Source organism: Dermacentor andersoni, chromosome 5 (genome assembly GCF_023375885.2).
Source record: "Dermacentor andersoni chromosome 5, qqDerAnde1_hic_scaffold, whole genome shotgun sequence".
Classification (NCBI taxonomy): Eukaryota; Metazoa; Arthropoda; class Arachnida; order Ixodida; family Ixodidae; genus Dermacentor; species Dermacentor andersoni.
In genome coordinates this window covers 66049246-66076446 of record NC_092818.1, presented here as the reverse complement: position 1 = coordinate 66076446, position 27201 = coordinate 66049246, and the positions used below count along the sequence as shown (strand labels likewise).

General features: G+C 44.1%; 1 protein-coding gene across 1 annotated transcript in view; it reads right to left on the bottom strand.

Moving 5' to 3' along the window:
* Positions 1–7980: 7980 nt before the first annotated feature.
* The window catches only part of LOC126530731 (angiotensin-converting enzyme-like), an 80036-nt gene continuing 60815 nt past the window's right edge, over positions 7981–27201 (bottom strand). Inside the window, exons 8-15 of the mRNA XM_050178010.3 lie at positions 26496–26665; positions 24617–24741; positions 22322–22417; positions 21768–21909; positions 19014–19112; positions 17664–17795; positions 15812–15978; positions 7981–10289 (exon numbers count right to left, since the gene is read on the bottom strand). Of these exons, the coding sequence (XP_050033967.2) occupies positions 10177–10289; positions 15812–15978; positions 17664–17795; positions 19014–19112; positions 21768–21909; positions 22322–22417; positions 24617–24741; positions 26496–26665 (1044 nt within the window). The 3' untranslated portion in view covers positions 7981–10176. The remainder of the gene's footprint in view (positions 10290–15811; positions 15979–17663; positions 17796–19013; positions 19113–21767; positions 21910–22321; positions 22418–24616; positions 24742–26495; positions 26666–27201) is intronic.

The following is a 27201-nucleotide window of genomic DNA, read 5'->3' as shown; positions in this document are numbered from 1 at the left end:
TCTGTCTGTCTGTCTGTCTGTCTGTCTGTCTGTCTGTCTGTCTGTCTGTCTGTCTGTCTGTCTGTCTGTCTGTCTGTCTGTCTGTCTGTCTGTCTGTCTGTCTGTCTGTCTGTCTGTCTGTCTGTCTGTCTGTCTGTCTGTCTGTCTGTCTGTCTGTCTGTCTGTCTGTCTGTCTGTCTGTCTGTCTGTCTGTCTGTCTGTCTGTCTGTCTGTCTGTCTGTCTGTCTGTCTGTCTGTCTGTCTGTCTGTCTGTCTGTCTGTCTGTCTGTCTGTCTGTCTGTCTGTCTGTCTGTCTGTCTGTCTGTCTGTCTGTCTGTCTGTCTGTCTGTCTGTCTGTCTGTCTGTCTGTCTGTCTGTCTGTCTGTCTGTCTGTCTGTCTGTCTGTCTGTCTGTCTGTCTGTCTGTCTGTCTGTCTGTCTGTCTGTCTGTCTGTCTGTCTGTCTGTCTGTCTGTCTGTCTGTCTGTCTGTCTGTCTGTCTGTCTGTCTGTCTGTCTGTCTGTCTGTCTGTCTGTCTGTCTGTCTGTCTGTCTGTCTGTCTGTCTGTCTGTCTGTCTGTCTGTCTGTCTGTCTGTCTGTCTGTCTGTCTGTCTGTCTGTCTGTCTGTCTGTCTGTCTGTCTGTCTGTCTGTCTGTCTGTCTGTCTGTCTGTCTGTCTGTCTGTCTGTCTGTCTGTCTGTCTGTCTGTCTGTCTGTCTGTCTGTCTGTCTGTCTGTCTGTCTGTCTGTCTGTCTGTCTGTCTGTCTGTCTGTCTGTCTGTCTGTCTGTCTGTCTGTCTGTCTGTCTGTCTGTCTGTCTGTCTGTCTGTCTGTCTGTCTGTCTGTCTGTCTGTCTGTCTGTCTGTCTGTCTGTCTGTCTGTCTGTCTGTCTGTCTGTCTGTCTGTCTGTCTGTCTGTCTGTCTGTCTGTCTGTCTGTCTGTCTGTCTGTCTGTCTGTCTGTCTGTCTGTCTGTCTGTCTGTCTGTCTGTCTGTCTGTCTGTCTGTCTGTCTGTCTGTCTGTCTGTCTGTCTGTCTGTCTGTCTGTCTGTCTGTCTGTCTGTCTGTCTGTCTGTCTGTCTGTCTGTCTGTCTGTCTGTCTGTCTGTCTGTCTGTCTGTCTGTCTGTCTGTCTGTCTGTCTGTCTGTCTGTCTGTCCGTCCGTCCGTCCGTCCGTCCGACCGACCGACCGACCGACCGACCGTCCGTTCGTCCGTTCGTCCGTCAAGTCTCTAACAGTTTTGCTGCCGACATGATTTGTCCATGGTCTGGTGTTTAGAGCACTGCTCTGCTGTGATGAGGGAAAATGTTTCGAAACCAACTCATCGGGTCGACTTGGGTTACAGGTATCTGAAATCTATGTGTGCCGCTCATCAGTTTAACCCGTTTGACGCCAACCTGAGCTGTTGTGCGCGCGTGCGTGCGTGCGCGCGCGCGTGAGTGTGTGCGTGTGTGCATGTGTGTGTGTGTGCTAATCACAGTGACGCCGACATTAATCGTAAGACGGGTTCTTCCAAACCTTTTTCTTTCATTTTATCATAATTACCGTGTTGATTACGTGCTCCGGTTCTTAGCCAGATCACCAAAGCTTAGTGTGACTTTGCGAAACAATGGTCATCGAGTGCTTATGGTCAGTGGCTACTTACTTTTTTTCTTTTAATTCCAATGTAGCATGCCAGACGGAGCATCTCCATGTACACGCACAAAGAAACCATTTCATGTTTCAACCGATAAATATTGCTTTTCTTGGCATAAGCACTCTGATGAAGGTGCCCCATGGTAATGCAAGTTACCACGTTTAGGCCACATCCGGAATTTTCCTGTCATTTGATGGCACTTTGAAAGCACTCCATGGGTGCTTTTCGTCATCCGCTACGAGACAACAGCCTATATCAAGTTAGTGTGAATTTTCTCGAAAGCTGGCGGCGAAAATAAGATTTAACCGCTTTAATACAGTTCCGCATGCATCGAACGTCATATCTGAGTGAATATGTTACTTTTCAGGAGAAATAAAAACAATGCGCCATATAATGCGTATACAGGATCTTTGTAGAATAAGAGAAAGAACATATCCTGCAGAAGCCAAAAGCGATAAACAAAAGAGGCACGTTTTCGTTGCTAGGCGACAGCTGGGTGGGCGGAGCATGCGCACAGCGGGCTCTTCTGGAACGTAATGTGAAGAACCCTTTCCGTGGGACCACCGTGCCCGAATACCAATCGTTGGACGTGTCGAAGGTTACCCAGACAAGCGCAGACTCTATCTGGTTTGGGACCGTCCTGAAAAAAGGGATGAACGAAGAGAGGTATTCGGGCAGTGACCTGACAGCTTGCTGACGGGACACAACGGCAATTGTTCATGAAGGCCTGTTAAGCATTGTGGCGTAGTGGAGTCCAGAGCGAGTGCCATGGCTATGCTTTGCTAGCACGCAGCGATGACTGGTGACATTATTCGATACTGGCTTGTAGCCTCTGCACGAGTTCAGTAGTGGAGCCAGTTGTGTCTAGCTGTCTTCGAGCGAGTTCTTCGTGAATGACCTCTACGCCCTGAGACTGGAGCATGTGCTCGTCCATTTCGTTCTATACCATGAGTCTTTTGGCTTCTGGCGCGTGGGAGTACAAGCGGGATTAGCATGCGGGCTAGGCACGAGAATTTCTCGGCTAGCGTGGAATTCACGAGGCCTTATCTGAGTCGGTCCCATAAGTGATTATTTCACTTCTGCGTGATGTCACAGGTGTTCCTATAATTTTGTCAATGTACACAAACGCTATTTTGACTTAAAGGTGTCTAGGAAGAGGAAAGGGCAAGGAAGGCTGCCGTTTCTTTTGTCGCCTTAGTTTTCGCTTCTTCAGCTAAATAACTCGCACTCAAAGTGACTTTTACAAAGGCGGTCTACGTAGTATGAAGCGGCCGCTTGCGGAAGTTCTCTGAACTTTTTGCAGATTCAGTAGAACACATCGATCAACTCGCAAGTATCTCTGTAACACTTGTGTTTTCTCAAGTAACGTTCAGTAGTAAGATAGGTACATTTCAATAAATGGCCAAGATAGCAATCTTGCTGATGTTTGGCTACGTTTTAGTTGTTTACAAGTGAATTTTAATACCGGTGGCGAGAAAGCGAGATCTGAAATTCTCATGTCATGGCTGGAAGCTTACGTATTACTTTCGTTGCGATGTCAAGGCCACAGAGGTTTGCGTCTTGCTAAGGCAGAATCTACTTAACGTATAAGTGGTCGTATTAGTTAATTACAGGTACAATTATAACGCTAACTAAATTCCCCGAAGATGCTTCACTGGTGTTGTTGTCATCGCTATGAGAGAAAAAAGAAACAAAAATATGAGGAGCACTTTTAGCGGTAAAGACCAAGCATTTTTTCTTGTTTATTTTATCCTATATAGCCTGATTATACATCAAAATCATTTGACAGCACAGTTCATTAAAAAAAGCTTGCAAGAGATTATTACGCAATTTAGTGGAAAAGCGCGGCTTTTTTTACGATACTTACGCTGATACTTACGATATTTACGCTGTTATGTGAGTCCACCTGTACTTGTCCTCGCTCCGTACTTGCTTTAGAGCAAGGTAGGACTTGGGTGTCGTTCCTTCTTTGCTTTGTGTCCTTCGTTTTTGCTAGTGTTCTATGAGTGATTTTGAATAGGTTGCGATACCGGACAAAGATTTGTGTGTATACATGTTCGGGATCTAGATGGCCATGTCACAGTGCTTGTGTGACATTAACGCCCGACACTAAGTGTGCCTCGGACACATGAACACCGAAGCTGCGGCTTGCCTGCAAGGGTCACTCGTTGATCGGTTACCGCAATTTTGCGGTCTCACTGGCTACAAGCTCCACGGACTGACTCAGTGACTTTGGTATGTTAAGTGCTTTAGAGTAGCGATACTTCCCACAAGGCCCCGATTTCATAAGGTAAGTTCGGTTTGAAATTCTGCATCTTAGTAGCTATTTTCTAATATATATTCATGGTCTTTAGATTGTTTCATCTTAAGTAGTCGCATTCGACCGCTACAAGGAAGATGGGGATGCCGCTTTGAACCTTTTTGAATTAACGCTCACTGGGAAGGAAAACACGAACTGACACGAAGAAGCGACCCGCCGCGGTGGCTGGTGTTGCGCTGGAAGCACCAGGTCGCGGGATCGAATCCCGGCCGCGGCGGCCACACTTCGATGGAGGATAAATGCAGAAACTTCCGGGTCCAGTGCACTGGGGGTACGTTAAAGATAATGGTCAAAATTAATCCGGAGTCCCCCACTACGACGTGCCTTATATTAATATCTTGGTTTTGGCACTTGTAGCACAATTCAATTCAATTCACGAAAAAGGGTAATGAACTTACACGAACTAGCGCAATTCACCGCTCTGTTAAATATGTATGTAATTATGACAAAAGAGGTCGAAAGTCGACAAATTGGCAACGGCGACAGTCGATTACAACGGTGCTAAGACAAATGTGGAAGTCGTCTTGATTAGACATGTTCTCCCGAAATCCCCTGCGTGTCGTATTTCACACGGTTTCAGCCCATCTCAAGATTAACTACCAAACTATTTAGTAACGTATTCACCCCGAACATGGTATCAGATGCGTTCGGAACTTTATATATGAAAGTGATTTCGTAATATTCTTGCCACCACAGAGCGTCGAACCGAAAGATTTGTCGTTCCGGTTCTCGTTCGGGTTCAGTGGAAACGGTTCACTTCCGGCTCAACTTCGGAGCAAAAATACAGCAGTTCAAACCCGTCCGAATCGGTTCAGGCTATGTCGCATAATCAAATCATTTTTTAGAAGATGAGAACAAACTTGTTTCTTGAAAAAAAAAAACACTCGTCTGTGCTCCTGGGCTGCACAAAAAAAAAAACACCTAAAACAAAGTATGCATGCTCTTTCGTGGCGGCCAGCTGATTCCAAAAGAATTTGTGCATATCCAACCCAACTGTTGAAATCTGTATGAACGCTAAGCGTTAGTGAAACGCTTCAATAAAGTCTGTACACCTGAATGCGATGCGTATAAATTCTGTTTACCGTCAATAAAGTTTTACCATATCATACCATACCGTTGACTGAGCGATGTCGCGCGGAATAAGATGATACGTGGTATTCTTTTAGGGAAGAGCGGTGATGGGAGGGGTATCAAATAAACATTTTCAACAGCAGCTCGAGATAGTAAGCAAAGATAGCTTCGCTGTAAAAGTCATGTCATGGGAGCGCACATCAAAAGCAATAAAGCATAATTTCAGCCGCACCTACTTCAGACTGTACACATCAGTGTGGTCAAAAGTGACCGCCAAGCTACAAAGGTTTTTTTTTTTTTTTTAAAGATCCCTCTCCAGGTTTGGCCACTTTAAACGGACAAGCGCAGTGTATATAATGCTCGCTGACGATCGCGCCTGCAAAGTATTACAGCGCTGTGCGCCGCGAAAACAGCTGAAATTTCAAAACAAACGCCGCGCGCCCTTCTCCTCAAGGGAGCCGCGCTCTCACCCGCAGAGTCGAGGTCAGAAGCACAAGTGAGCTTACGCAATTCGCATTGCTGAAACGTCACTCACCGTGACACGTGACCTCGAGAATTACTCAAGGCTAGGTACGGCAGCTATTTGTTTGATCTGTTCCTTCACTAGACGATTTAAAGTTTAAAACAATAATAAAGCGTAAAAGCGAACGTCTGCCTGCGAATCTGTTTTACTCCGTGCCGTAGCAAAAGGGATGTACTTCCGTTTCGACTGCTTGTTCCCACGTTGCGAACACGAGCGCAGAAAACGAAACTATCTGTCATTTTGTACTGGGTTCCCAGCGCGTGATTGTGCTGTTTGATCCGATTGCATCTGCGTCAGTGCTCGTGTGGCACTTGCTAATGCCGCTAGTCAGGGGTTCGCATGCGGCGCGTGCAAAATCGTGGGCTGCGCGGAATGACACAAACGCAACAGCTCGTGCGCGAGACCGTCACCGGAAGTGTGCCGTGATGCAGAAGCGCAAAAGATAGAGAGAAAAAGAAAGAAATGCGGTGCTGTAACATTCGTCAAGCGATCCTCCGGCTCCCGTATAAAAGAACGCAGGGAAGGAATTACGCTTGCGGAAGCTAGGCGGGGGCAAGTGGAGAGGGTTTCTACGTTGGCAGTGAAGCTCGCCTCCTGAAGTCATGGCTTCGCGACACTTCAAATATTTCATATATCTGCTATTATTTAACCAATTTGAAAAATTCTTACGAGAGAACGCTCCCTAGAAGGCACGTAACAATTTCCAGCGTATAACCAAAATTTGTTATGCGGTCTGATGAGGGGCCTTTTAACAGATAACTGTTTGACGGTCATCAGTTTCAAACGTTCGCGAACGTATTAACATGCTTGCCTCCCGACGCGACACGTTGAAAACCATACTAAGGGTGCTGCTACTTCTAAACTGGGGGAAAGCTCATGTGCGTTTGCAACTGAGGTAGCATAGTTGAGCCGCAAGTTCAGACGAATGTATGTATGTATGTATGTATGTATGTACGTATGTATGTATGTATGTATATATGTATGTATGTATGTATGTATGTATGTATGTATGTGTGTGTGTATGTGTGTGTGTGTGTGTGTGTGTGTGTGTGTGTGTGTGTATGTATGTATGTATGTATGTATGTATGTATGTATGTATGTATGTATGTATGTATGTATGGAATTATACATCTATGTATGTAAATCCTTTGTGCACATTTCTAGGCGTGGCTGCAGTTTTTCCTCTATCATTACAGACAACGCATTGAAGAGCAAGTTACTAACATCACAAAAACAAAAGGACGCGTTTTATTAACGTGGACTATAGAGTTTGAGCAAGCCTCTAAGTCATACTCAAGAAAGTATCATCCAATCAACCTTGCGCCATCACTGACCTCAACGAGGCATTTGAACAGAGTACGGATTCTTCGCACTATGAAGAGGGAGTAGTTCTGCACCAGAAGGACGATGATGAGCATCCGAACCTAAGACTAAAGGTAGTTGGCTATTATTGCTGTTCACAAAAGCTCAGATAAATTATGCCACTACAAAAAAAAAAGCTTCAGCTGTTGTCGGGGCCCTCCGTTACTTCAATACATACATCGAAGGCAGCCACTTCAAGCTATTCACGGACAACCAAGCGCTGACCCACATATTAAACCTCATTCAAACAAAAGAAGCTCTGCCTAGGCAGTGACCGAGTGAAATTGAGTATTTCACGTGACGTACAATTATCGGACGCAGGCGTAATGTGGAGACTGCACCCCTCTGTTAGAGACAGTGACAAGCATGAGACGCACCTATAACGCGTTGGAAAGGAAAACATTGTGCCTATAGATGGAAGGTAGCAAACACACACAAAAAAAAGTGTTCCGCGTATCTTCGAACTTTACCATGATTATTTCAATTATGGAGCACATGATCAATTGTGGTGAACGCATTGAAAAAATTACGTTCTACTGGGATGGTACATATGGGAAGAGGGACATCTGGGAGTACAGCTGTACGTGTCATGTGTGTCAGTTTTGCAAAGGCAAAGTCAAAGCCAACAACGAAGCACTCGGATGACTTGTTTTCTGTGGTTTATAAAAGGGAGGCAGTGCGGACCACCCGAGCCTCCTTAGCCATCGACCAATGCACGCGGTTGGTATAGCCGTCAGCAAGAAATGTTGAAGACAGCACGCTACAACGGGACCTAATGGTGTCGTGGCAACAGCCTGACTTGGGACCATTGTGCAATACCAACCGAAGGGGGTGAAGATAGGCGGGCGGCCTCTGTGACGCCTCAACCCAGGTTAAATTTGAAGGAAAGAAAGCAGAGGAGCGGATCTAAAGAGGATCATCATTATCGAAAGCAATCATAATTATAGGATAAGCGTGATCCTTATCAGATGTTAACGATCCTTATCAGATCCTTACCACAAATGTTAACGCGTCGCTTGATCGGCGTAACATTTCTTTATTTGCGTGCAGGTAAAGCACTGTAGCGATCTTTAGTGAATGCTAGTAAGACAGAGATTGAAAATGTATAAACTTTTTTATTTCTGTTTGATTTCGCCAATACAACGCACATAATTTTTTTAAGTACTGCCGAAACTAAAAAAAATATTCTTACACTATTTTCTTTGTACAAGAAATAGAAGTACGAGGCTGCACTTATGTATAGCTCAAGCGTCTGCCATTCATTATAATCAACCAGTAGCGCCATTCGAATTGACTAAGCAAAAACTACACGTCATGGCACAGCGTTAAGAAATTGCACGTGAAATAATAGCTAAAAAAGTGAGCACATTAAACGTATATCGACGTGCATGTTTGACGATGTCCTACAACATACTGTTTTACTACATTTTCAACACTCCTATGTGCACACGTGAGATACTTGCTACCATACCTTGCTTTCTTACTTAATAAAAGAAAGATTGATGAGTTTTGCGGAGGGTTGTCTGAAACCTTGTCCTGCCGACGAAAGATGGCACAGCCTAGTGTCGCACAAGCCGAATTGAAATTTGGGCGAATTTGTATGAAGTACTATTTTGCATAAAGCGCATAAAAACAAGGACACAAGAAAGTATATCTGGTCTTCCTTTCTTGTGTCCTTGTTTCTGCGTGCACTAAGTAAAATACGAATACAAACTCTGTTCTAACACTGGCGTACTCGTTGAACTTCAACGCAAGCAGCCTTTTGTTACTTCTGCCATGTTTCGCAGGAACACGTATCCATATTTAGTGAGAAACGGAATTATTGGACAGAATTCACGCTCGACAGCACAACGTGTCCGTTTTTTTTAAATCACAATCGTGGTGCAGGTATTGCACCTCAATAGTTAATATAACTGAGTCTTAGATTATGCCTTTACATAACGTTATCGTTTCATTGAACTGTACATGTTGTCTCGTATTATGCAGCCGCACGGCCTGACATTTTTTTTTTTACAATCCGCGTTCATCTATGCGATTCATGGTTGAAGCATAGTAATAACGAAATCCTACTTGCCGAATTAAACAAAGTGTCTTTTTCATTTGGACGATAACCTTGTTATCGGCGAGGTCAATAGTGCGTTCATACGTTCCATGATGAGCGTCTAGGGGCTAGTAATGATACCTGTGTAGAGGCACTACGAGATTGGTGATTTCACAAGTAGATAAGTGATTCATCTAGAATATGTTATACAATGCTTACAACACAAGCTAATGTTCCCGTCCCTTTTTCACTTTCCCCAGTGTAGGGTAGCCAACCGGGCTCAGTCCTGGTTAACCTCCCAGCCTTTCATTTATCATTTGCTCTCTCTACAACACAAGCTAGATAGGCTGCAAAAGCTCTTATTTCATTAACGCAGAAAGTCGGGATAGTTGGTGCTGATGCAGTTGCTGTAACATGGTTACTAGCGCGAATAAGACTAACGGAAAAAAGTGGGACAGGACACAGCGCTAGATTTCAACTGACAAGCTTTATTCAGACCAAAAAAAAAAAAAAAAAAACATGCCAAGAAGCCTCCGTCTGCTCAAATAAATGCGCAGACAGACGCATTTATTTGGGCATACGTTGGCTTCTTGGAATGTTTTTCGGAATATGTCATTTGAAGTCTAGCGCTCTGTCCTGTCCCACTTTTTTTTCGTTAGTCTCGTTCACGCTAGTAACTATGTCACAGCAACTACTCTTATTTCATAAGTGAAAGTTAGGAAAGAAACCTCAGAGAGTACAACAGCGCTGTTGTATTTAGATATTTTTGTCGCTCTCGAATACGTGCTTTAAGCAGGGCAAGACGAAAAAAAGGAAGACTTGAGGAAGTAAGTGTCTAAAGGACTAGGAAGCTCATTCCTTAGTTCAATACCAGTCGGCGTTCCTCGCCAAAGAACTTGCGCATGGCAAAGATGCGAGGTCGCTTTGAAAAGGCTTTAAAATATAGCGATGGCAAATATTGATGCAATAAAACAAAAAGAAAAAGGACTAGAAGTAACGACATATGTACGATTCTCAAAACAAGATGCATGCGTTGAAAACTCATGGTGTGATGCGTTATGTTTTAAGTTTCTTTTCATGCAATGAAATGAAAATGAAGCGCTGACATTCGAATAAAAGGAAAATAAAATAAAAAAGAACGTCATAAGGTGCTCTTTCGGTGCTGTCACTGCGAGAGACAGCAACGAGGCGAGTTCTCGTGGACCGTATTCTGGTTCTGCGGCAACGACAGACTTGCGGCGTCCGGAGCATCATAATGAGCTGTTCTTCCAGCACAAAAAGACGGCTAGAATAGATGCCAGGACAGCTCCTGCTGATAGATCGACTTTGTTGGCGAATGACGGTGAACCCATGTAGTCTTGGACTGCGAAAACAAAGAAAAAAAAGGAACGTGAAGTGCGCGGTTATCAATTTAAATATTGAATTGTGCTGAAAAGAAAACAAAAATATATGTATATACATGAATTAGAGATATACTTGGTTGGATGTTCACAATTAAAAACGTACTGAAAAGAATATGTGTAGGGACAAAACGGTACATCTCATATATATATATATATATATATATATATATATATATATATATATATATATATATATATATATATATATATATAACTAATGAAACGATAAAACTGAATCTGGAATAGGCTAACGCGGGTAACAGGGTGACACTTCGAATTTTGAATGTTTTATGTTAAACTTGATGACACCACTGGTTCCACGAGACGCTTTGGTACTTATGACGCATATTGCGATGTTCTCAGGTGCCACGACCAAGCTTTTTTCGGCGAAGTTACGGTTAAAAGGACGCTAAGGAGGAATATTACTTTAAGTTACGTTCGTAGGCTTACGCCTTCGAAATAGCGATGGCGCCACTGCTACCATTAGAGAAGGCTTGTTAAGCCTTATACGCTGTGCCAGAACGAGAGACCGGTGGCAACGTCACAGAGAGGTTTTCACACCAGCTCACCATGACGTGACTGATTCTGACCGTGTTTAGTCCTGTCTAGTTAACAATTTATAAATAAAAGTTATACAGTCCGGTTAAAGGAACCATGAATTCAACTTAGCATGTTTCGAAAAGGCTTCCCTTTGGCAAAAAACAACCTCAACAACAACAAAAAAAGAATCCATGAGACTGTTTATCGAGACACTTTTCCCACTGACCCGCACTCAGATTCCGTAGCGAGATTCAAGATTGAGAAACTTGACCTTTATTTATTACAGTACTAAACTTTTCTCCCCAAAATAAATAAAAGTACTTCTGCCGTACATAATTCTATGCCGATTTAGTCCTGATCTTTACTGCTAATTTAAAGCGAATCCAAGCGACATGTTTTAAAAGGCTTAGGGCTGGCTTTCGCTAACATCGCATTCTACTTTGGTGCGAACGCGTTATCTTTTTTAAATGTTTACAGTAAATTCAGCCAAATAATCGCAGAACATTTTCCCTAACAAACGTCGTATCGCCGTGTTACGTCACGAAAGTTGCAAATAGAAATTCAATGACTATAAGATCAACGGAAATAAATTCTCAAAATTGCTTTTTTGGGCAAGTTCGCGCTCCATTCTTTAGGCAATATATCCAGCAAGAATGACTACGCGACAGAATAGGACGCGCACACACACACGCATAAGCACGGAGCAATACACGGTCTGACATCGGACATGGTTTCTCCGATAGGGCAAGGCGCGGTCAGGCAGTCTAGTAAGCGCAAGAACCCTTATCGACTGCACGCACATGAGAAGTAAGGCGGTGTCGAAATTTCGGATATTTGTGAAAACTTTCTATTATGCACAGGCGGCGTCACCCTTGTGTAGAGCGGAGGAACGGCTGCATCCGGGGAGCTCAGGAGCCAGCCAACGACGTCTAACGGTAGCTGCTGAGCCCAAACGGGCTCAGCAGCTGCCGTTATACGTCGGGCCCAGCAGCTAGCGCTAGCTATAAACTATACTATTGGTAAACTATAAACTAAATAAACTATACGGTCGGTTAAACTATACCGTCTTGTTAGACCTGGAGGTCCTGCTGCGCAGTGAATAATCTGTTTAGAATCATCATCATCATCATCACAATCATCATCATCAATGTTATTCTATTTTATGTCCAGTGCACAACGAAGGCCTTTGCAACAATGTCCAAACTGACCAGAGCAAACCGTCGATCAAGAAACCTTTCCGCGTGTTGGTCTTTTGTGGCCGTAAACTGTGCTACGATAGCAACGATACCGTAAAACCCCGCACATATTACTATGACCCTTTCTTTTTAATTATTAGCATCTCAAGTTCCCCCCTCGTGATATGTGCAGCTACTAAAAAAAATTCAGCCAATAATTCAACCAGGTAAGCCAGAGTGACACCGACCGGATGGCTGAAGCAGGCGTCGCCAACCATGCTGCGCAAGTCAATTATTTAATTAAAAGATTTTACGTGCCAAATTCACGATTTAGATTATCAGGCACGCCGTAATGGAAGACCCGGATTAATTTAGACCACCTGTGGTTCTTTAACGTGCACCCAATGCACGGTACACGGGCGTTTTTTGCATTTCACCCCTATCGATATTCGGTCGCCGCGACAGGGATATGATCCCTCGACCTCATGCTCAATAGCGCAACGCCAAAGCGCCTAAGTAACCACGTACGGCGGGTCTGTGAAAGTAGGTTACAGACGCATGGGCGAGCATCTTGGAGGACCTTGTGTGACGCGCTTGTGGGGTATTTCGAACGCACTCGACGGGACCGAAGATGGCTGTCTCTGGGACGAGTTGACAGGGAACTATTCGAAAGCAGCGTGACCGAGGACTAGGATGACTGAAGCGCGCAGGCCGATGTAAACGAACGTTTTCGCGGAATTTGCGTTAAGTGTGTTACACGCGGATGAAACTTTTTGTTTTTGTTCTTTCCTGTTCCCAAATCTCGCCACGCATTATATGCAGATTTTTATGATAAAATATCCTTTCTACCATGAATGTCGACGTTATTGAGGTTAGCATCCAAAATACGTAGTGACATACCGTATTGCTGAAGACTCCTTTATTTTGAAACTGTGGTCATTCGGAGATTTGTGTTGCTTCAGCTTTATGACACTCCTTCATGATTGTGTTGCGCTTCGTGTCACATTGAGGAAAACAAGGAACAAGACGCGGACGTACGTGGTGCAAACTACCAACTTGTTTAATACTGTTCAAGAACACGCTTTTATAGAACATACTGTGGAGCACTTCTGGAGCCAGATCAAAGTACGTTTGCTGCAGAGAATCGTTTTCAGGGCCATACTTATTGCACAAGCTTTTTCAGTGCCTTCTCGCAATCCGGTTCCTTATGAAGCGTGATAAGCACCTACATTTAAGAGCGGGTGCAGCAAATTTCGTCTTCGGAGGAAGTCTTTTAGTTCTTCTGCGACAAAACGTTACCGAAAAAAAAATTTTAGCTAAACTTCAAAATGAAGTTGCTGAATTCGGCGACCATGCACTAACGTTGAAAGTGGATGCCAGCTACAATCACGCGGTCACTTTCGATCGCGATCGGGCCTGATCCGTATGGAACTCGATCCGTGTCATGTGCCGCCCCGCGGTCACTTTCAATCGCGATCGCCCTCGACCGGATCCAGAGAACCGCGATCCGTGCATCGCGATCGGGCCTCTTGGTCGCGATGGTAGATTGGCGACGACGTTGCTGACGACCGTGTAGTTGTGAGAGTCGCAGACGATCAGCAGACGATAATAGCCTTACCCCCAATGACAAACCAAATAATATTTAAAAAAAAGAAGAAACAGGCAGTTTATACTACGATCTTTTGCAGCGTATTAGACAAACTTAAGGAGTGATTTGAGACCCACTAACGACCACTACTGGTGCGCTTCAGCTCACCCAAACTCGGTCTGGATCATTGGAATGCGTAGCAGCGATCAGTGTCGATGGAGATCGCGGAATCCGATCGGGATCGGGTCCTATCGCGATTAAACGTGACCATGTGACATCGGTATTATACGGATGTCACATAGCACATTTGCGATCGCGATCAAGCTCGATTGGGATCGAATTTCTCGGTCGCACTTCGTTCCTTTGCGCAAGCTGAGGAAGGGAGCCAATTGAGGTCGAGAATTTCGACCCGTATCGGGCTCGATCGCTACTGAAAGTGGCCATGTGTCACTGATATTATTCATATATAACCGGAATAAAGAATTAGGGTAGAACCCACCTCACGATAACTGTCAACGTTAATGGGAAGCTTTAGCAATGGCTCAACTCCGATGCCGCCTATTCAAATAGATATAAAACTAAGAATGACTTTTTCGAGATAAACCCGCACCGATTGTAATGAAATTTGTTATCGTTGAAAGAAAAAGTGAAGTTCTATGACTGCTGGAAGCGGACTGTTGATTTATATTATCGATGTTTTAATAAAGATTGTTGAATATCACAAATTTTCAAAAAATAAAGAACGAAAGTGTCATGTTTACAGTTCTGTAACTCAGAAATGAAAAATGATATCACAAATATGTAAATTTCATCTTATAGTGCATCTAAAACGGATAAAATATATGCAATATACATGGATCTTAAGTACACTATAATATCTGAACAAGACATTTACAAAACCCTTGTAAGCTTTGTAACCAATTCACGTAAGATATACATTAATAAATCAGATTTTGCCCCTTTGGATGCTCTAACGCATGCAATTTACAGAACTGCGATATCTGTTCTTGGTGCAGATTTACTACGTATTCGTAAACTTCGCGCTTCTATTTTATTTTACGCTTACCAATTTACGGCAATTTTTTCGCAAAACACTTAAGATACTAAATTAAAGTTCTCCTTTCAACTCAACTTTCACGAGAATGTAACTTTGTCTCTCAAATGCAACAAATTTCAATAAAATCGGTCCACTGGATTACCTCAGAAAAAGCATTTCTGCGTTTAACGTGTGTTTGAATGGGGGCTGCATCGGTGTTGGGCCCGAGGTAAATCTTCCTCTTAACGTGATTGGCATTGAATAATCGCAGCGATACACCACACTGCCAACGCCGAAACGCTTACGCAGCCGGGATCCTCTCTCGCACTTCCCACCGCACACTCTGCGCCATCTAGCGGTGCCGCCACGAAGTGCGCGCGAGGCGCGGATTCAATTGCACCGAGCACTGGATAAAATTTTAAGGAATCTTCTTTGTCATTGAAGAACTGCACTTACGCAGATGGCACATATCCATTTACTCAAGTTGGCGTCAAAGGGGTCCAATGAAGAGTGACACTTTCTTGCTAGTAGCACACGTCCGGCGACTCAAGTTGATGTCAGAGAGGTTCATTAAAGAGTGGCACAAACCAGGTGACGCGTGCACAATGACTCAAGTTGGTCCGACGGTTGATTTCGAACCCTGTTCCCTCGGCGCAGCAGCCCAATGCTGTGCGCATTAGATCATACGGACTACTCAGTAACCCGAGTTCGTGCGAAAACGGTCACAGAAAAAAACATAGAGACAAAGAAGCACCAGGGAAAGTGCGTGAATCACTCGAAGAATGCTAATTGCATTGATAGTTCTTTAATATCGTTCTGCTTGCTGCGCTATACAGTTGTAGAAAGCACAAAAAACAAACACACACTGCCTCCATGAGGCTGTGTTTTTTGTCATTTGTATAACAGTATAGCGCAGCAAGCAGAACGATGCCATACGAACTAGGCCCAGTCGAAGCTTTCTTTAGTACTTCTCTGGTGCTGGACAGAGTCAAACCAGCGCCACGAGGGTTCATTAGGCACAGCCTCGCGCTGTTGCGCACTACATCACTGACGCGCGCGTGTAATAGCGGAATGAAGCAGTAGTTTTACGATGACTTGTAACAACACTATGCGGATTGTTATAGACCATGCCTTAGTTCTCACCGTTGGCCTTGTCCCAGCCGATCTGTTCCTTGCTGATACGTTCGTCGAGCCATTTCTCCAGCGGCGCGAAGTACTTCTTCAGGGACGAGGCCGACATCTCTCTCGTACCAGCCATGATCTCCAGGACATCGGGCCAGGGCTTGGAACGACCCAGTGACAGTCCCTGTCTGTGAGCGCATCAGAACGCACAAGTAATCAAAGCCATGACACAGCTTGGTGGTGCATTATTTCAAAGCAGTTGCACTTTCAAGGCAAGGCAGGCTTTTTTATTTCATTGCGGTGGACTGGCTGCGAAGCCCGGCGCACCGCAAAAAGCGTTGTCAGCCCTTCCTGTTGAACTGTTTACTTTGATTGTTTTTTTTATAAGACATTAAAATCAAACATACCAAATTTTGTGGTATTACACGTCAGGACCATGACCTGATTTTAAGAGTAGCCGTAGCGGTGGACTCCGGAATAATTTTGACCACCTGGGTTTTTTTAATGTGTACCTAAATGTAAGTACACGGGTGTTGTTGTACTTCGCCCCCATCGAAATGCGGCCGCCGTGACAGGGATTTGATTCCGCGACCTCGTGCTTAGCAGCGCAACGCCAAAGTCACTAAGTAACCACGGCGGGTAATGAATATTGTATGCTCTGATGCAACGCTTGGTACAGGTTTTGTTAAAGTGGCAAGAGATCAATGCACTATCCAAGCGTCTGTGGAAGTTAGAACTGAAATCTACTGTCTATTCTCGATTGGCTCAGAACTCCACGCGATGGAAAGCATTCTTTATAATGCTTTGTGCATACGCTGCTATTACGCTAAGGTATAAAATCCAGCATCTGCAGGGAAAATTGATATAGCTTAGGACAATATTGACCGTAATAAGCTAAACAACGCGAACTTTAGAGAATGCCCAAGCTTCAGAACTGGTTAAGCAGCGTAGCTGTCTGAACGGAACATCGTGCAACGCAGCAGAATTTCCGCTCTTCATCGCTATGAGTTAACAACTGTGCAGCCGAGCCGTTCAATACTCACATTTTGCATTGTTGGATTTGCATTTTGTATAATTCTAGTAAAAAAAAAAGTAGTTTGAGACATTAGTTACTCGTTACAGCGCTTTTCCTTTCTTTGTTTCCGTTCCTTTCATTCGTAATCTCCTCTCCTCTACATCACCGAAAGCACTTCAACGAGAAGCTCGAGTACGGCTACGTGCAATACTGAAATTCTCCCACTCCCCCCAGGAACACGCACAAGGTTTGAACACCAATAGACCACGAACAACTACGAAGAAAGCGCACAAACCAACGTAAACTTAAAAAATAAAAATAAAAAAAACGACAGAATAGTTTCTACGAATTTGGTTCTCTACGAATGCTTGTTCAGCTTTAGTACAGGTGAAAGTTAGACAAAATCTGGGGCACTAGCTTTAGTACTATCTTTTACACGACTCGCAAACGACACCTGTGCACGCACAAGCACGCTACTTCCAGTTTTACAACAACGCCACTGTTATCGCCATAAGCAACTCTTGTGCAATCTTCCTTGGCGTCTGATCAACATGACAATTACTGTTCTGGCGCATCTGAATTTCGGACTTCCTTTTTTCTATATATAGGCGTCTCCTTTCTCGGGCAGTACACGTCACGCCGGCGTAAGATCAGCGAGGCATAGCGGACCTGCTAAGGTTTCAATAAGGTCACTTGTGAGGTCCCTGCTTGTTAGGGCTCCTAGCAAGGGCCGACGAAGCAGGGGGTGGGGAGTCTGACGAACAGCTGCTGGTTGTGGGACACTGTGATAAAGAAACTAAATTGAGCGAAATGAAACGAAATCGCTGTAAACTTTAGGGGGCGAAGTGCCGTTCTTACTTGAGGATATCACCAGCGCTTTTCTCTGAGTAAATGTCGCATTCGTGAAATGGATGCTGCTCGTCGATCTTCTTTGTAACTGTGCACAAATGCTCGTGGAACTGGAACTGAAGGATGAATGCCACAAAGTATCTAAAAAGAAGATAGGGGAAAAAAGAAACACACAGACGGGCGTGAATTACTGGTATAGTGTCATTGCAAACCAAAGTGATTCAAGCAAACTGTGTCCCCCGAAAATAGAATGGCGGAAGCGGAGCACAGATTAACGTAGCGCATTTCTTTTTTCCGTGGGCATCTATGGCAGCGCCAGAGACGTGTAAATGAATACTCTGAGGCTAAAGAATAAAGAAAGAATCATATCACTGTTTGCGAAACACAATGTGTATATTATAAACCCACAGTTAACGTTACATTTTCTAAGCAAACTAAATCAAGCTGTGATTTTATATTTCTGATTCGGAAGGTTTCTGTCAATTGGTCCGCAGAGGGGGTTTCACCGTGCCTCAATTTTAATCTAGAATGCAACACCAACGGCATATGGCGCCAATTATAATATATAATATTCTATATATAATGTTAATATATATATGTATATATATTCATTTGACACGGCGTGCACAATTTTCTTAAAACAATTGCAGAGTGTTGTTTCGGAATATTAACATAAAAGGAAACAGGGAACAGCTGAACAAATGTGCACTTGTTTTAACGCCAAATGTCTGTAATACGCCCGGACAGCGCCTGACGAACAAAAGGGCAGTTCGCGACGCCGGGAGAGCTTTCTGCTTGACACCTAATACAATGCAAAGCTGCAGGAAATGCATTAATTGGTCGGTGTAGTTAGCCTAAAAATGGATTTTATTGGTCGAGTTGCAGACGTTTGTTATTATCATTATTTTCAAATACGGACAACGTTTTTCACTAGAGGCGGTTCAAAGCCGGTCCATGTTTTCTATCAATGCGTGCTCAGAGCTGAAACAATAAAAAAATAAAAAAAGGGGGCAACGAAAGCTGTACAAAGCAAGAAATAAAAACAATAAACTAATGAAAAAGGGCGACAACGACATACAAAGGCACGAATCACATTGTCTTCAGTGAAGATGAGTTCTTTTTGATGGAGGGCAACTAAAAGCATACCAAGACAAACTTGCTCGTTCACTTTATGTGGTATGCAGTCATGATTCATGCCTTGTGTGTCGCGTCGAACTTTCTCATTAGTTTTTATTTATTAATTTTTTTGCTTCGTTCCACTTTTCCTGCTCCTTTATTTCGAGCTCTCAACTCGCATGCGTGATGTCATGCGCTACTTAACCGACGTTTCCAGTGATTGTTTCGGATCTGCTTGCTTACCTCAGGTACGGAACTTGAAGAGCCACGTGGTATTTGGCTCCACCATCAAAGAAGGACTCGTTACGCTTAATGGGAGGCGACACGCCCTGGTATTTTATCCTGCAAAAAAAAAGGTAAAAAAAAATGAAGAAAGAAACGTTGCGGTCAGTAAAGTTTTCATGATAGCATCCCCAAAACAGCCACTCTGCGAACGTTCTGTCGATTATTCTAAAATTTAGTGCAGAGAAATTCTCGTTATCCGCTTCAGGCGTCAATTCATGCGAGCAGTTGGAAACTCGCTTACTCATTTCGGGAATTTTCAGCCCCAGTAAAGGCACATATTAATATTTTAAATGTTTGTTCAGCACCTAAACTTATAAATTTGTTTTATTTCAGAAAGCTTTTGCTGCGTCCACAAATATGAACTTCACGTGTGCACTTCTATGGACTATTTCGAGAAAATTTTGCTATAGAAAGAGTGGCCACTTCAAAAATTTGTGTAGTGCGGAGAGTATCTGTAAAACACGGCAAGGGAAGAGAACCGGTTGCCTGAGGTAACACGGCTTCGACACGCTCACGCAGGCGTCGGCCTAGTAACTCTGTTTACTAGTTCACTTGGCGCCATATTTATGCATTGTACAGCACATATTCAATAAAACGTGCCATGAGATTTGTGTACATGATGCGTTTGAAGTATTGGTATTTTCATTGGTGTTTCTGATCCTGAGGCATATTGCAAACCTGTGCGAGTGTTCCCGTAGCGCCTAGAAGGGTTTCCCGATTGTTCATCAATGTCCGAATGTCAGTTTACGTTCGAGAATTAATAGCAAGGTACGCCTCTTACACTGAAGCTGGCTGACAAAATTAAGCGCTAGTATTTATCGCAACGCACACACAGACAAAAAAAAAAAAGAAGAATAACGTTTCGTTGCTTTTATTTTTCCGTTAAATGAAGTACATAGACAAAATGAAATGGTGACACAGTCTGGCAGTTGTGATATAGGCAATAGAATCTGCGCATTGAGATGTGTGATGCTTTGAATTCATGACAAGTCCTTGCCTAGCCTTGTTTTCTTTTTCCTTTTTTGCGGAGCTTTGGAAAGGCGTGCGCTACAAACATACGTGTGCTAAAATATATTTTTATTATGGAATTAGCGCTCGCTTTCGTCCACACAGCGCACGAGAGGCAGTAATATATTCTGTCCTTACATAAACCAATAATAAATGTAGCGCTCAATAACCACGTGAGCAAAGCCAGAGCAGTTTGTTCAAACTACCCTCAAAGGTGGACACTAAAGCGTGAGCACTTCTACTTGTTTGTGTATTTTGTCTGTACTCATACTACGTTTCTAACCGGCCGCGTTGGCTCAGTGGATACGGTGTTCTACTGCTGTGAACGAGGTCGCGGGTTCGATTCTATAGGCCGCGGTCGCCGCATTTCACTGGCGGTGAAATGCATAAACACTCGTATACTTAGATATATGACCACGTCAAAGAACCATATAGGCGGCTTGAATTAGCCGGAATTCCACGAACAGCTTGTCTCATATGCCCAGCGCTACTTTCGGACGCTAAACTTCATACAGGATGTTTCATCTAACCCTAGCCAGAGCTTAAAAGTATGCCGATGCCACGCGACCAAATGCATGTTGCTCACTTTTGTATGCAGTGTGTCACATTATTGCTTGTATTTTGCGTAAATAAATAATTAGTCAAGACAAATTAACCAACTTTTGAAGCATCGAAGCTAGGCAAGAAGTTCGAATTAGAAAGTTGCAGAGCGCGCTATCTATTGAGTATTAGTGTTTTTTAGCTTACTGTGGTTGCCCGCGAAATACAAAAAAAAAAATATTACCACGTGACGTGCCCGCTTGCTCGACATGATTGCAGCGCTCCCAAACTGTCCGCGTACAAACGAACAAAGCATCTAGCAGGACACGCTGCCTCTTAAAACGCGACAGGGCAGTGACGAAGGCGTTGGCTGTGCGATTTACGCCAGCGATGTGCTTCCCTCGCGGCGTTTCATGATAGCGATAAGCAGACGCAGCGTTAGCGCACCCGGCTAAATGTCATGTTCGTTTGTGCGCGGAACGCTTGGGAGCAGTGCAATCACGACGCGCAAGCGGGCATGCCACGTGGTGCTTTTTATGTATTTCGCGGGCATCCGCAGTAAGCTGAAAAACACTCATACGTAATAGATAGAAAGACAGAAAATGTTTATTCGGACGTTTTGCAAACCGCTCCGCAACTTTCTAATTGGAATTTATTTCCTAGCTTCGTTGCTTGAGAAGTTGGTTAATTAATCTTGAGTAATTATCTAATTACTCAAGACACACTACATACAAAAGTGAGCAATTTTTAAACTCTGGCTAAAGTTAGCTGAAACACCCTGCATAAAAACAAATAAACCAAGTGTCGACTATTTAGACCGTCGCGGACGAAGGGTTTGCAGGTGCGTTAGCGTTTGTTCTCTGCGGATGGCCTCTGCTGAAAAATGACAAGAAAGTTACTTCGAACTCAACTCCGCGCTTAGCGCCTGATGGGCTCTCCGAATGGTTGTTAGGAGTAAAAATTTAAAAAGAAGCAATCAAATGCAACAGCGATTGTAAAAAAACAGGTTACATTGAATGGCTGCTTCGCGTTTATAAGAACACTTCGCCATTTTGTGCCACCTGTGCCATCGTCTTGGCGGTCTGTCAAACGTGGCTGGCGTAATTTCTCACCGAGCCTTGTTGCGCAGAGACGGCTTTGAGAAGTAATGTCCGGCAGACGTACCTGTACTCCCAAAACTTCTCGTTCATCTTGTCGAACGGCGTCTCCCCAGTGAAGATGCTCCACCGCCACTTGTCCAGTAGGTATCCGAATGGCAAGAAGGCAATTTTGTTGAGCGCCGACATGAGCAAGATGTCGATGGGATCTGGAGACAGCAGATAGACATCAAAAGAAGGCGAAGCTGGCGTGCTGTTGCGCTTGTTCTGCGATGAGCGCCGTACTCGCGAAGGGATATTACAAAACACAAGGCAGAACGAGAACGATGACAGAACAGAGAGCTCTACGTGAACACGTGGGCTGCGATTTCGTAGCGATGCCTTTTCCGATGCTATTCCTTTTCGTGTTCGTCTCACTTCGTCAGTGGCAAGAGCAACGCTCAGCCCGCGTTATCGACGGGATCGGCCGGGCGTGAGCGGTGGATGATTAAAGTCGCATAGAATCGAGCGTAAGGCGTGGCTACGAAATCGCAGCCAAGGACCGACGGACGCCGCACTTCTGTGAAACCAGGATTGAACATGGACGTTCAGCCAATAGAAGCAGTGAGAACGACTACTCACTGTATTTATCCGTTGATTTCATCAAGTTCAGCTTCTCGTAATGCGATTTGGTGGCAACCGACAGGCCTATCAGGTCTCCGACAGCTTCGTGGAAACCTGCACATAATGAAAAGTTACGCACGTATTTTCACTTTATGATCTACCTTAATGAAGCAGTCGCTCAACCTCCGAAGAGGAATATTTTGCGGTACCCTTAGGGAACACTTCTGATGGCGCGTCATCAAACCCGAGTCATAGTCAAAAAGACCCAGACGTTTCGGTTTATCAGATTATACTGTCAGGACCTCTTGTGAGCAAACAGATTAAAGGAATGTATAATATTACTACAGTTGCTTTTTCCTAACTCCACGAATTTTGCCTTGCTTTGAGGAATAGTTACGTCAGAAATCGCAGTTCTTTCAGGTGTGGGCGTACCTGCTATTTCTTTTCATTCTAAAAATGCTTACGACATAGACGGACCCGTATATTTATTACTTCACTATATTTTCTGCTGCTCTTCTGCCTTTTCTTGCGTTCGCGTATTGATGAATGAAGAGACGTCAACCTGTCTCTTTCTCTTTTTTCTATCGTTCTTCATTGCACTATCCACTCGCCGTGGTGGTTACGTGGCTATATTGTTCTGCTAGGTAGCTTAAGGTGGCGCTCCTGGCCGTAGTGGCTCGCTCTGTTGTTCATATATTTGACAAGAGTAGGTTAGCCTGAACAGAACAAAGAAATGAGCATATTGCAGGAGGTTGCATTGGATCAGCATCTCTTTCTTTCCAAATGAAAATAATTATTTTTACTGCGAACGACGGCCTTCATCGCTATGCATGAACCAAATTTGAAAGCGGATGTTCCGCTCACTCTTACGGCACATTATTAACTCGATTTTACAAAAAAAAAAAAAAAAATTACTAGCGCTTATCACTCGGGGATATAGCCGAGGTACTGAGTTCAGCTATTTTCGATTCGTAAAGTCAAACTTGCTTTCAGTTAGGTCCTCTTGAAACTTGAGAAAGTCAAAAGATTAGATAGATAGATAGATAGATAGATAGATAGATAGATAGATAGATAGATAGATAGATAGATAGATAGATAGATAGATAGATAGATAGATAGATAGATAGATAGATAGATAGATAGATAGATAGATAGATAGATGTTTTAACGGATAGAAAGGGATATATGTTGCCGGAAGAGCTTGTCTCTGGCGTGCTGCTCCTGACCGAGGTAAAGATAAGTGTAGAGGCGGGGAAGGAGCGAGGTAGATGGCAGGTGACAATGGTGAACTTATCTGCACACAACCAAAATCTACTCCAACGTAAAGGCGCGGGAGATCAGATGGTCTAATAAAATAGCTAATGTCGCTGCCTCTCGATGCGCCAAATCAGTATATTAACAATGCCTTTAATGTTGAGTAGAAGGGGTAACGTACGTAAAGTGTGACGCTAACGAGGCACGCGAAACAGACTTAAATGGCAAAGGTACTGCCCTGTACGTACTTCACGATTTTGCAGATCTTTCATCTGTAGACCTAATATCTTAAACGACGACAATACATCGCGAGGGTGCAGTATCGTGTTTGCCATTGCGTTATACTATACGCATTGAAGTGCCAGCTACGAGGGCGAATCAGAAAGTATGTCCCCTCTTCTTTATTAGTCAAAATAAGGTACATACAGGTAATTACAAATATAATGTACTATTCTACGTACCTTACACTATTATTCCACATAGTCCCCACACCGGTTCAGAAATTTGCCGCGTCGCAGCACTAAACTTGAGATGCCCCTGTCGTCAGTCAGTGACGCACGCGGCTTCCCGGAAGCCCATTGTCGTGCAAGTCTTCACGGCCTTTTCTCACAACACAACTCGCAAAACAACCACCTCACACTTCTTAAAGCGAGACACCTTTGCCCTTACGTGGGCTGCATTTCCCTGTGGATTTCGATGGGCGTTCGTCCCTTGCTCCATAGAAAACGAATCACACTTCGTTGCTGATACGCCGTGGACGTGTGAAGAACAATCGCCATCTTAAACAACTGACAGCAGCGCCGTGCCACGGAGCTATCGGCAGATAAGGCCGGTCCGGTCCAAGAAAGGTCCACCGGTGGGAATGGATAAGTTGACTTCGCGTTTACAGTCGTAATTTAGCTAAAGAAAAATAGGGGCAACGACTTTCTGATTCACGCTCGTATATCAATGTTCTGAGCTTTTAAACGTCAGTCTGTGCTTGTCAGAAAACAAAGAAACGCCAGCGAAGTTTTAAATCTGACGCAATGCAGGAAGATAAACGTGCAAGACGAGACAAACCTTCGTTGGCTCCCTCGCGCAGCAGGACATGCAAGTGCTTGTACAGCATGTAGTACTGTACGTGTCCCATCTCGTGGTGGACAGTGCGCAGGTCCTCCGCGCTCGGGTCGGTGCACATCTTGATCCTAGAATCGGAAAGCCGCGGCAATATCTTCAGTCGTACTAGTAGAGACTGCGCTGTTAAAAAAACAACGTAGCTGTTCGCTTTGATGCAGCGTTGAGCACTGCGCACTAAGCTCGACAATTTTTCTATACTAGGTATCTATTGCCCTATACAAAGCATTGTTCATATCTGTGAAGAGCTCTAAGTACTAATGACAAGACCCCAATGGGTTTTCGTCCAGTTGTCTGTACTCAAATGGTCGCGTTTGTGTGGCGCAGTCGCCCCCATCGCATCATGGTGAGCTTGTTCCTCTCCTACTCTCCCTCTCACCCACCTCCTCCTTCCTTGTGGAGTACAATCACTCTAAACTGCGCGCAATAGCAGTAAAACTCAAGCGCGAACACTCCAATATGAAAATAGACACCGAACAGGTACTCAAACATAAACTAAATAAATTTGTAGCAGTGTAATCGTCTAAAAAAATTATGAACAACTCGCACAGCTGCAGAAATTATATAAAATGTAACTAAGGCACTTCAAGAAGTCTCGTGCCTCAACAATGTGTGAAAGGAAACATTCTTGTTTCCAAGAGAGAGATAGAGAGAGATAGCAAAGAGAGGAAAGGCAGGGAGGTCAACCAGACGAGCGTCCGGTTTGCTACCAAGATTTCTTTCGAAGCAAAGGGCTGATGTGGCGGCGTAGCTTACCCATGGTTACTGTATCAAGTACGAACGAAGTCCGAATCGATCTTTCCGCAAAACCGCCGCCAAATCTCAAAGGCTATGCCTAGATTTTCTAATGTCGTCGCAGCTTCCCACAAAAGATACGACTTTAGTGCAACTCTTCTCGACGGCTATTGTTTTGTCAAGAATTACAATTTGTTTTGTTGTTGTTTTCTTTTTGTTTTGCTTCTTCAGTTCGCATTGGAAACAGTGCGCTTTCAGAGAAGGCAGGGAAGCATTGCTATATATGGTCATTGCAGCGATAAGCAACGTAGCTTTACTGCATACCCGTGGAAATTTATACGTAGCACAGGTTTCAATGAGATATCTTCCGAGCGAAGCTATGCAGAGCCATGATGGAAAAAAGAATGCACCACGATGCAACACACAGCAAAAAAAAAAAAAAAAAAAAAATAGAAGAACAAAGAAAAGAAAAAGAAGAAGAAATTAGCACACTTCTACGACCTATAGAGCCGAATTTTCGGCGAAGCTGATTCTTTTCGAGCTGGATCAAGTTTTAAATGTCCGCAGTTAAACTACACATCTTAAAGCTTTGCACGCATGTGGCCCATTACGTAAACCATGCCATTTCCTGCAATTTTATACGTGATGTCATATTTCGTTCTCGAGGACACCGAAAATAAATGCGCGTAATGCTTGGAAAATCTACATGCAATAGACAAGCTACAAGCAATAGACTTTAGCACGCCCATAGGCCATAACGTGCTCGCTTGCTTCTCTCCCCTAGCTATAGGGTAACCAACAAAATGCTTTCCTGGTTAACATTCCTTCACTCTCTCTTTTTTTTCTCCTCCCCTCACGTGTCCCGAGTGTTGCCTGAGTTCCGTGAAGCAACCCAAGTAAGCTTTGAATCTATACTAACTTGCCCGTCCTTCAGTAACCGTGCAACCAATTCACCATCTTTATTATTGTACATCGTCAGCATGTTTCATGTCGGAGGCGCGTATGTTCACACGGCGCTTCGCTCTCAGACACGCGCTGATACTTGCCCATCCCAGCAATAGACGTAGCTATAAAGGGTGCGGCTTCGTACCTGAAATCGTCGCCGTCATACATGTTCCAGGCGGATGCGTGGCACTGAATGTCCCTGTCGGTCGGCTTTGTGATGATGGACTTCTTCCAAAACGTGTCCGTCATCTTGTCGAGGCCTAAGCTCGCGAAGAAGTCGTCGGCCGCGCGGAACATCATCGTGGCATTCCATTTCTGCAAAATGGGCGAAACCAAGTGAGTGAATACATTCAGAAGCGATCCGCAGTGCAGCGTCATCACTGGAAGCGGCAATGAGGGAGCTGACTGGATAGATTTTCGGGCCCGCCAACAGCGCATGTCGAGATCTCGTCTCTGTAGAAAGTGTTAACCGTGGTGAGTGATCGCGAGTACACGACATAGTAGTCACAAAACGGATAAAATTCCTTTATCGGGCTCTTTATGAGCAACCGAGCATCTATAGAGGTCTTAAACAGACATTAGCGCTGACTTCCAATACACGACCTGGAGCGGGTTTTATAATTCGCAGCAGCAGGAATTACTTTTTCGCGTGTTCATTGGATGCGTGACCTGTTTTGTAGTGGTCGTCTTTGTATGAACGCCGCACCCCGTTCTGCTGCACTGATGCGGAGGCGTTGATTCAACGCCAAACTCTAAGCAGATATCTCTTGCACGCGAAAACTTCAACTGACATTCAGTGTGGAGCATCGTGTTTTCATTGTGACACATTATGATCTGCGGATACATGAGCG